We start from the raw sequence: 10,275 nt of genomic DNA, 5'->3' as shown, positions 1-10,275 counted from the left end.
ACCCATCAGTTTAGTAAATGGACCGGTCAAGATTTTTGACAAGATTCTATCTACAAGACTTGCAGTTGAGCTCGGTTAGCGTATTTGAAAGAGCTATACTTGATCCTACCCATGCCGCAATTCTTTATGCATCCGTTTAGCTTCTTGCCATGGTCGAGCTCCCCACATTCTATCAGGGTCATTTCCTCACGGCTACAGGACAACCGGTGGCAACTGAAAGAACGTATTTGATTTGTAGCACGTTTAGCATATTTGAAAGAGCTATAGTTGAGACATTTAATTGATATCACATATGCGACAAACAAAGACACAGACACAAAACAAAGTGCATGCCAAGCTATGGAATCAACATTTATCTGGACTTTGATTTTTTTAGGGGCTCGGGTATGAATATGTTAACATACAATTTTGTTTTTCTAAGAAAAAAAATCTTTCCCGCTGAAAGAAAAACTAAAATTTTCTAACCGAGTGAAGAAAGCCCACTCTGTACTACCACCACATACCTCGAGTAGTGAGCCCACCTATCTATCCACTTGACCCAGCCCACATGTAATAGTCCAACCGTCGAAGGCCCACTTCCACGGAAACCCTAGCCTCCGATATATAAGCTCGTATAAGCTCCCCTCTAGCGCCCCCTGCCCGAGCCCTCGCACGCGCGCCGCCATCTCCCCGCCTACGCCGCAGCAGCCGCCTCCTGCTACCCGCCGCCGAGATGGTACGTTGCTCTCGTACTTCCTTTCTCGGCAAGCTCTTGCGATAGCGAAACACGTTTCAGTCTTGGATGCGGTATTTCTTAGGATCCATCCTGCGAGATCGTAGTGTTTCTAGGTGCGAAATCATGGTGCAGCAATTCGATTGTGTGTTACTGATTTGTTGAGCTCTGTCGAGCTCCCCCTTTCTACCACCCGTGTTAGCCCTGAGTTGTGCTTTGTGCTTTTTATGCAAACTTCCTCTGGGCCAATCGATGTGTTCATCAATTGGCTTAGAACCTAGGTGTATTGGGATACTTCCCAGGTACTCAACCAGTCCCTTGGTGTACGAAATCTGCACTGACATGGTGTTGTGGGCTTGTGGCTAGTTAGGTAGAATAGCAGGGGAAAAGCCATCTGCGCAAGTGGTTCGAGTGGAGCGTGCGATATTTTGTTTGGGGAAGGATACAAACTGGATGCAATATCAGAACATTTTCCTTGTCTAATGTACTAGTGTTTCGTTGATGTTAAGCTTTCCACACCCGAAGTTAATCAATTGCCCAAATTCGATGTTAAATGTGCATTAGCAGTTGCTTCACTGATTATATAATAATGTTCATTTTTATTATGCTGCTGTGTAATTTGTTGTTTTGCAATGTCTACTCAGACGAAGCGCACCAAGAAGGCTGGAATCGTCGGCAAGTATGGTATGCGCTTGTAACATTTGGCTCATTTACCTGTTTATGCGCTTCTGCTGTGTCCTCAAATTAGCCATTGCAATGTTATAGGTACCAGGTACGGTGCCAGTTTGCGTAAGCAGATCAAGAAGATGGAGGTGTCTCAGCACTCCAAGTACTTCTGTGAATTCTGTGGGAAGGTATGTCTTCTGTCACCTACTACTTGGTTACACAGTGCATTGTGTGAATGCTATCTGCTATGTATGAACTGTTGTTGTTTACTGGGGTAGTACTGTACACTGACTACCTTTCCATGCATGTTCATACTCCCTCAGTCTGGAATTGCTTGTCGCATAAATGGATAAAAACAGATGTATCTAGAACTAAAATACGTCTAGATACATCCATTTCTCTGACAAGTATTTCTGGATGGAGTATTTATTGATGCTTGATGTGATAGTTTTGTATTGCTTTGCATGTTTTTTCCCTCCCAGTGATAGTTTTGCTTTGTCAGTCGTAATTTCCTCTCATCTTGTTATGTCATTACCCTGTAATATCTTATGCTAGCTGTTTTATCTTCTATTTGCAACAGAAGTTGTCCAATTTGGTTTTATTGTTGCCATTCTAATTGTAGTTTCATCATACAAAAATGTCATCTTATCTTATTGTATATGTTGTCATCACCATGAAGGGCTTGTTGTACTGTAGTAATCTGAGTACAGGAAAGGGAGGTTGTATTTAATATGTTACATACTCTATTATGCTAGTTATTTGTAGCATATATTTGACTTCCTATACGCTTCCTTAAAAAAAATATACGGAAACTTTTGTTTGGTTGTCTAAAACTATGCTTTCTGCTTGTGAATCATAATCAGTTTGCTGTGAAGAGGAAAGCTGTTGGAATTTGGGGATGCAAGGACTGTGGCAAGGTCAAGGCTGGCGGCGCCTATACCATGAAGTAGGCATCTGTTCCGAGCTCCTTCTGGATGACCTCTTCATTGTCATATCGCTTTATGCTAATTTCTCCATGTGTCTTTGCAGCACTGCTAGTGCAGTCACCGTCAGGAGCACGATCCGTCGCTTGAGGGAGCAGACCGAAGCATGATTGCACTACTGTTGTCTTGAGGAATTCAGGGGTTCTGTGGTGGAGTGAAGACTTACCAATCTCTGTATTTTGGCTATTGAGCGATCTGTTAGTAATTTTGGTTCTGATTTTAGGATCTTTGAAACATGAAAGTATGTCCCTACAGTTGCCTGTTATGCGTTATGCCAACCTATTTTTATTTTTATGACATGTCTCTCACTCTCTACCCCTCCACACCCCAAGTCAATCTATGAACTGTTTTTTTAAACATAGTACAGATGAAAATGCACAGTCACCCCAGACACCCGACTGCACCTTTGTGAGATTGAGCCAACACATCATCTGAGATTGAGAATGAGAATGAACATTGCCGGAGGAAAATGTTAGTAGCAGTGCCAAGATGGGCTGGTCGCATCTCTAAAATTGTCAACTTATGGCCCAGTTGAGCAGAAAATTTTGAAAAAATAGGAAATAAGTTCAAAAAGTTATTTTATAAACATTGTTGAATGTTTTATTGACATGCAAAGTTTGTACTGTAAAAACATTTGTGGTTGTCTCGGAAAAAAAATTGATGTTCAAAAGTGATTACAAGAAAAGCTTCTGCTCCCAAGGTCGTCTAGTGTTACAAGTTACGACTACTTCTGCAAAGGTGTTCGAGTCAGATGTTTCTCCAACAAAGGTTCTGTTGCAAAGGTGTGTTCTGACAGCAGAAGCTCTAGCTCTTAGATTCAGATCATCTCTTACACAAAAAGCGGGATGCAATTGTCTTGTTATTAACTCTGATAATATGAAAGTGATCGAGACAATGAAGAAACGGTCTGCGGGGGAGGCGTCGGCAGTGTTTGACGATTGCTATTTTTTGGCTTGTATATCTTCCCTCTCATTAGTCTTAAACATTGTAATAGGGAAGCGAATATGATTGCTCATGAAATTGCTAGGCTAGCAAAATTTTCTGCAACAAATTCTTGGTTTGAGGAGCCGATGGACGATATTGTAACACTTTTAATAGGCGATGTAACCGTTATTACCAATTAATAAAGTTGTTTCTTTCTGTAAAAGAAGGTTCTGTTGCAAAGGAGGTTTGCAACAATGATTTTGTTGCCATGTCAAAAACTGAGAAGAGTGTGTTCTAGAAGAATAATAATGGAAAATAACATTTTTTGTTGTTGCAATAAGGCCCCTGCTGCAGAGATTGAGTGCAACAATTGGCTTGTTGCAAATCACTGGTTTCAACTGGGTTCACATGGGGAGATCCAATGGTCCTTCTCGCTTCATCCAACGGCCGGCGAGGTGGTCGATCTTTTTAGATCATCTGCAGGCCGATACGTAGCGCCCCCGTTAAAAAAACACCCTTGTCGAAACATCCTTGTTGTTTTTTGTTTGTGCCAAAAAAGAGTTTTTGGAAATTTTCCATGGGTGCCTGCAGAAACTTCATGTTCCATTTCATTGATGCGATTTTGCTAATGTTACGATTTTGTAGTTTCTTTCTCGTGAGTTTGCTGTGCGATAGACATCTGACGCTCATAAAAGCTTATACGAAAGTAAGCCCTGAATAATCTTCAGATTCCACCAGCAAATGATAGGTTTTCATGTTCTCGCAAATAATAAATACTCCCTCCGTCCGGAAAAGCTTGTCCCAAGCTTGTTCCAGTTGGTGCTAGATACATCCATTTGAGGGACAAGTTTTTTCGGACGGAGGGAGTAGAAGCTCCTTATTAGCTGAACTTTAAGTTTCCCAAAGAATCTAGAGCTTCAGATACGGTATGTTACCGCAATCCCACCCAAGGAGATTGCTCAGATCCTCTTGAGAAGCGCTTTCAGATGCGGCTGTAGACTGTTTGTGATTGTTGCCATCTGAACGACGTATGAGAGCTCCCCATCCACCACCTGAAAAGCCCTCGTGATCTGCTTCACCTGACAAAATTATACAAGATTTCTTAGGAGATTCAGGCAACTTAGGCGGCTGCAAGACTCCGTAAGCGAGTGGATAACCCTGAAGATGACCTTCCTATGAAGTTTAGCAACTCCAACATGGAAAGACAATGTGCATGATGAGTGTTGCGAACCTATGAAAAAAAATACAATGAAGTGCCGCCAGCAAGATGAGTCATACCGGTTCAGGAACACAAAAGCAGATCTAAGTGTCATAGTTTCTGAGTTTTAAACAAATGAGACAACTGCAGAAGAAAGTAGGGCATTGCTTCCAGAGTTCAGAAATTCTACATGTAGATTTATCCCTTGTTAGTACAGATATATTGGTGCAAATATAAATTTCTACTAGCTCATAGAAGATGAGATAAAAGCTTAATATATCGTGAGTTCATCCTGATTCGCAGAAAACAAAATACACTATCCCATCCTACTCAGAGCGAGACTAATTAACAACAAAGCACCTAAGCTCATCGGACAAACAATGATGCATGGTAGGTTGAAAGCAAAAAACAAAAAACATTATCACATAGTCAAATCAAAATTGACCGTCAGAACATCATGTGGCATAGTAATAACGATAATATTGATAATAAGAGACATCATATACAATCAACCTATGAGAGGTACCTTTGATGCATTGCCAATAAGTTCGCTTTGGAGTGTCACTGTTTTCTTTTCACTGTCATATGAACCCGTCTGCATTTTAGAAGCAAAGTTGTGGCAACAAATAACAGTTTAGCTAAAATAAAGATTGAACAATATAACTGCAGAAATAACAGTTTAGCTAAAATAACCATTATTGACCCACATACTGTTGCAAGCAACTATGCTAGAATGTTTTCAGTATCCAGTTCAGAATCTTCAGATATGAACAGTACGCAGACACTAAATTGAGCATGAGAAACCTGCCGTGCAAATTATAAACTGGGATTGCGATGGCCTATAACGAATACCAACAGGCAACACCTAAACAGAGTTGCCATTTGCAGCTGCCTCCAAATACATATACCATACTCAATCTAGCATCAGACAGAACTATGCTTGCAAGAACTCAGTGGGCAGTCAGTACGAACACACCTGGACCTCGGTGAGGCCTGTGCTCTGGGCGATGACCACCTCGACGGAGCCGTCGGGGCGGGGCCGCCAGTACCCACTCTCGGCGTGCATCGGGTCGCCGGACGCCGCCTTCCACGTCTTCTGCGTGTACGAGATCACCGGCTGCGCGCACCCGCGCCGAGTCAGGCAAAGGCATGAAAAGCTCTGCAGATCGGCCAACCGAAGGAACACATACGGCCGGGAGACGGCGGTGTACCTTGGAAGGGTGGTGGGAGAAGAGGATCTCCTCGCCGTAGCGGAACGGGGCGATGGAGGGGAAGGTTCCCTCGCCCTCGCCGCGCCACTTGCCCAGCAGAAACGACAGCGGAGCCACCAATGGGTGCGGCGCCGGCGGCTGCGTTTGTGGGCCGGCGGCTTCCATTTCTTGAAGTCTCCGGTTGGATTTTCGGACTGGTCTCACCTCTCTGCTCTCTTCTTTCGTGAGCTGAACGGGACGATGGGGAGTGGCTTGGGTTGCACAATCTATTTTTTTTACCGTAACCGTGGGCTGCACAATTTTCACCCAACCGCCCCCATTCGGTCAAGAATTTGTTGCTGACCCACCCAAATCCTAATCATCCGAGAAAGACGGTCACGCCCACAATAATCATGTTAACTGGGAAAATTTGAAACAAGCACGATGTATGGCAAGATCTTTCACAATTCGTCAACCACGTCACAATTTTGCAAGGAGGTGTACTCGATAATTATCTGCACGTTTCACTCCCTTTAGCCGGAGAGGAACCAACAGGTCTTTGAGAACATCACTCTCCTCCCATCGGCGGTCATCGACAAGATTCACGATAACTGTAAACGATGACAAATAGTGACAGGTCTATCATTTCTATTAAGCTAGGATGTCACACTCTCCTTTGAGAGGAGTGTTGTCGGGTGGACAAACCAAGTAACAAACGCCCAAGGCTGCCTTGTTTGTTTACATGAGAATGGAAATTGAAGATCTCCTTTGTATTTTGAAACGAGGCAAAAAATTAGCAATTTTCATTGATTAGGAGGAAGGCTGGGAGGTTAAGGCTCAAGGCCGGAATTGCAACAATCACTCTCGCTACACTACAATACTCAAGTGTCGCGCCCTTGCAATGCTCCAAAGCGAGGTATTCTCTTTAGTCCTAGTGACAATCTTCCATCGGGACGAAGGAATTACGAAAGATCCGCGCATTCCACTCCTTCCATAATGCCCAAGAGATAAGCAACATCAAGGAAGCCAGCGTCTTACACGATTGGGTTTTTTTGGTAACGTTGTAGGTTCACCACTCTTTAACCCACCCAATCGGAAGGATGCACATCGTGAAGTCCAAGCCAATCTTTGACCATGCACCAAACTCTAATAGTGTACCGACATTGAAAAAAGAGGTGTACCACCGACTCTTCAATCTTCTTGCATACGGGGCACGGGTTACAATCTGACCACCTACGACGCTAAAGGGCTATCATCCCTTCAAATCCTAGTGTTGTTTGCAAGTCATGCAAAGAGCTTGCATTTAGGGAGCACCCATACCCTCCAAATGGTCAGGATCATGGCAGTGTCAGTCCGGCCAATCAACCGAGCCTTGTAGCATGCCGAGTCTGTCTCGGCAAGGAACCAAGCCATGCGAAGATCTCCTTTGTCTTGGTTGAGTCAACCATACATTTAAATGTAGTGTTTTTTCTCTTTCTAGTATTTCTGTAGCATGGTCTGTAATCATCTCGATGCCTCCCTCCCATGTGATTGTCTAGTTGTTTGAATTGGCGGCGTTCACCCTGATCAAATTGAGGCGTCTGCCAACAGCAAAATAACCAAAACATTCCAAGGAACAGTGAATATACAAATAAAAGCAAGGGAGAGATTTACCAGCGCAAGCATGTGAAAAATCAATCCGCCCACACTAACATATCTCGAGATTTTGCCCCATCAATCGATAATGAACTCATGAAAGACAAATCATCATTTGATCATGTTCCGTTGTGGCTTTAGGCCCGGTTTTCGATTGTCGGATTGTGTTGCATTGTATTTGCGCCTCTTTTTCATGCTAATTTGTTGTGCGGAAATAGCCACAAAACTAGAAACAATTATTGATATAGCTCATCATTCATGCCAAATGATAACTCAAGATGTTGTTTATTTTTTTATATAGCTCAAAACATTGTCCAGTGGTATAACATATGCACAATTTTGGAACAAATAAACTAACCAGCCCTAAACGGTATATATATTCACTGAAATGAAGATACCAAATGTGGTAAAGAAAAAGAGAAGCAGAAAACTTATTACAGCTTGCTCATTTTTTTCTCATTGCATTAGTATAGATCTGAGGACGGGACAAAAAACAAATACAAACAATCAGCGAGGCCACCACCACAAGGAGAAAAAACACAAGACGTGGTTGGACGTGGAACGGACGATCAGGATCAGTGCGTGCACCGCGACCTCTGGAATCTTAGCCGTCGGTTTTTGATGTCGAACTCCCACAGGTGCTCCTGCTGCAGGATGTTCCCGATGACGGAGATCCCGGGCCAGGGGCCTTCCTGCAGGCCGATGCACTTGACGCCGGGCGCCGCGTCGATCACGTAGCTCTTCCCCGGGGGCTCCAGCCGCGCCGCCCCGGCGAAGTGCACGGCCATCTTCGGCACGGCGACGCCGGCGTCCTGGCCCGACGGCGACGTCCAGTTGTAGCAGTACTCGAACGGGTCCATGGTGACCCGCGGCAGCCCGGCGAGCTCCTTGCTGAGCGCGGCCACGACGGCGCGGTAGGCCGGCTTGGCCAGCACCGTGAGGCTGGTGCCGGAGTCGAGGATGACGCCGCCGCCCGCCTCGACGTCCCAGACGGCGCGCGGTATCTTGAGGAACTCCCCGGCGACGGAGATGGCCTTGAGGCTGACGTCGTAGAAGGGGCGCATCCGGCGGTCGAGCAGCAGCGGCGTCGTGCGCGCGCGGGGAGCGGCGGCGGCGGCGCAGGAGGAGGGGGAGGCGTGGGAGGAGGAGGGGGAGACGGCGGGGTTGGGGCCGAAGGTGAGGTAGCTGGTGGCGTTGCGCGGGGCGAGGTGGTCGACGAGGCAGTAGGAGAAGCGGCCGCCGAAGCGGGAGGCGGCGTGGGAGGCGAAGGAGATGCCGCTGTAGCCGAGGCTGAGCACGCCGTCGGAGGCCTCGAAGCTGGGGCCGGTGTAGGAGCTGGTGCAGCCGAGCACGAGGCCCCTGAGCTTGGCCTTCCGCTCCTCCCGCCCGGACAGCGCGATGGTCGCCGACTCCGTGCCCACCGTGCCGCGCGCCGCCGACCCGTCCTTGTACCTGCATTGCATGCGGCCGTAGAATGCGCCACGGTTAGTTACGTGGATCGTGCATGGCACATGGCGCGGTTCAAGGACCGGCTTGTAAGTAAGCAAATGCAAATCCTCCGGAGCACAATGATTAAACCGGTGGAATGGAAAAGGATAATGCCTTTGCATGAACTGTTATCGCGAAGGATGCTGCCAGCAAGTGGACCTCATGCGGCGGTGCACATATGTCCTACGTTCATCAGTGTGTTTTGGCGAATGCATGCCGACCTGAACCCGATTGGTTAGCAGCCGGAGTATGTGCGTTCGAGCTGGAGGATGGGTTATTTTACTCCGGTCAAAACTGGTTTTGACCGAGGAGAACGTGGCCCAGGTATGGTCAAAGTCCCCCAGAGAAACTGTGTATACTATCACCGGTGAAATTGTGTAGTAGTATACATTCATCGCTGTTTGACTTTTGACAGTAGATAGCAGAACCTGGTTTTCCCTGCATAAACAGGAGATGATACTGTACTATACTCACTAACCTTTGACATTAGACATACGAGAAAGCAAAACTGTTATCAAGACCAACCGTCATGTTTCAGAAAGAGGAGAGTTGGGCACTCCATTTCTCTTCCTTCAGTACGAACAGGCAGGCAGATCGATTACCATTACAAGAACAGTCTACAAGCTGCATGCATGTTCGCCGTCGACACGCGTAACCCCAAATCTAAATGTACGTGTGAGATGCCATGGCACCAAGGGAGTGCGTGCTCGCCAGCTGCTCTTTCGGCCATAAGCGAGGCGAGACACTACTACTCCATGGCCTATTCTTGCCCTTGCATTACGTGGTACGTTCCGTAGGTACACTTATTTGTTGCGGAATCAACAAGTCGAACACCGTTTGTTACGGCACCTGCTTGGGACTATCACTAACGGCGTACGGGGAACCATCTCATCTCAGATCGGTGCATGTAGTACGTATTACAGTACTACGATCTTTTGATTTATCTTTCGGTGGCTCCTTTCCTACGGAATATGTGCAATGTCCTGACACGCAGGCAGGCACTGATGGAGTACAGCCCAATCCACCGTGCACATGACCATCTCAAGCCAAGCCAAGCAAAGTCGAGTATACTATACTGCTAGCTGCTACCTCGTTCCCCTTTCTCCTCTGCCCATTGTTAATGAAACAAGAAAACAAATGCCCGGCCTAGATATGAACACGGGCGTGCACATGCAGCAAAAACTACGAGCAGATAGATATCCTGCGCGCGCGACCTCTTTCTGGGCGGCGCTGCAGGATCCGAATCCGATGCATATGCGCGCATGTGATCCATCTCATCTCATCGCTTTCGTGAGCAGAGTTCGGGTCGATGCGTTCTTCTTCTTTCCTGTGTGTTCGTTTCGGTCCATCGCCTCGGTGAGCGGAGTGACGACGATGGCGCGACAGCTCCATGAAGGCATGGCAAGCCCACGCCTCTACAACTAGACGCCATAAATATGCTCCAATCTATGGGTGACTTTGACGAAGCAAGCGGCAAAT

General features: G+C 46.4%; 3 protein-coding genes across 4 annotated transcripts in view; 1 reads left to right on the top strand and 2 right to left on the bottom strand.

The window, feature by feature from the left end:
* The first annotated feature begins 610 nt into the window (after window positions 1-610).
* LOC119268821 (60S ribosomal protein L37a-1) lies at window positions 611-2,684 on the top strand. 2 transcript variants are annotated; one of them, XM_037550527.1, is made up of 5 exons: window positions 611-715; window positions 1,357-1,396; window positions 1,478-1,566; window positions 2,242-2,324; window positions 2,408-2,684. In XM_037550527.1, exons 1-5 carry the CDS (start codon window positions 713-715, stop codon window positions 2,469-2,471), a joined length of 279 nt encoding a protein of 92 aa, XP_037406424.1. In that variant the 5' UTR covers window positions 611-712; the 3' UTR covers window positions 2,472-2,684. The 2 variants fall into 2 exon arrangements, with proteins under 2 accessions (XP_037406424.1, XP_037406423.1); XM_037550526.1 differs by lacking the exon at window positions 611-715 and having other exon boundaries at window positions 1,345-1,396.
* Window positions 2,685-3,965: 1,281 nt separating this feature from the next.
* On the bottom strand, window positions 3,966-5,961 carry LOC119268819 (UPF0678 fatty acid-binding protein-like protein At1g79260). Its single transcript, XM_037550525.1, has 4 exons — window positions 5,695-5,961; window positions 5,460-5,600; window positions 5,010-5,078; window positions 3,966-4,364 (listed from the first exon to the last, which is right to left on the bottom strand). Exons 1-4 carry the CDS (start codon window positions 5,857-5,859, stop codon window positions 4,245-4,247), a joined length of 495 nt encoding a protein of 164 aa, XP_037406422.1. The 5' UTR covers window positions 5,860-5,961; the 3' UTR covers window positions 3,966-4,244.
* Window positions 5,962-7,626: 1,665 nt separating this feature from the next.
* LOC119268818 (aspartic proteinase NANA, chloroplast-like) overlaps window positions 7,627-10,275 on the bottom strand; it is a 4,151-nt gene continuing 1,502 nt past the window's right edge. The window contains exon 2 of the mRNA XM_037550524.1: window positions 7,627-8,760. Within this exon, the coding sequence (XP_037406421.1) occupies window positions 7,884-8,760 (877 nt within the window). The 3' untranslated portion in view covers window positions 7,627-7,883. The remainder of the gene's footprint in view (window positions 8,761-10,275) is intronic.

Source organism: Triticum dicoccoides, chromosome 3A (genome assembly GCF_002162155.2).
Source record: "Triticum dicoccoides isolate Atlit2015 ecotype Zavitan chromosome 3A, WEW_v2.0, whole genome shotgun sequence".
In the NCBI taxonomy this organism is placed as follows: domain Eukaryota; kingdom Viridiplantae; phylum Streptophyta; class Magnoliopsida; order Poales; family Poaceae; genus Triticum; species Triticum dicoccoides.
The sequence above is the reverse complement of the archived record's forward strand: the minus strand, read 5'-3'. Positions and strand labels throughout refer to the sequence as shown.

Bases quoted from the DNA above. Each gene is read 5' to 3' on its own strand.
- LOC119268819 (XM_037550525.1), bottom strand. From the start codon at position 5,859: ATGGAAGCCGCCGGCCCACAAACGCAGCCGCCGGCGCCGCACCCATTG. The intron at 5,079-5,459 runs GTGTGTTCGTAC...TCTAAAATGCAG, and splicing joins CAGGCCTCACCGAGGTCCAG to ACGGGTTCATATGACAGTGA. The intron at 4,365-5,009 runs GTACCTCTCATA...TAATTTTGTCAG, and splicing joins TTATTGGCAATGCATCAAAG to GTGAAGCAGATCACGAGGGC.
- LOC119268821 (XM_037550526.1), top strand. From the start codon at position 1,345: ATGTCTACTCAGACGAAGCGCACCAAGAAGGCTGGAATCGTCGGCAAG. The intron at 1,397-1,477 runs GTATGCGCTTGT...GCAATGTTATAG, and splicing joins TGGAATCGTCGGCAAGTATG to GTACCAGGTACGGTGCCAGT. The intron at 2,325-2,407 runs GTAGGCATCTGT...GTGTCTTTGCAG, and splicing joins GGCGGCGCCTATACCATGAA to CACTGCTAGTGCAGTCACCG.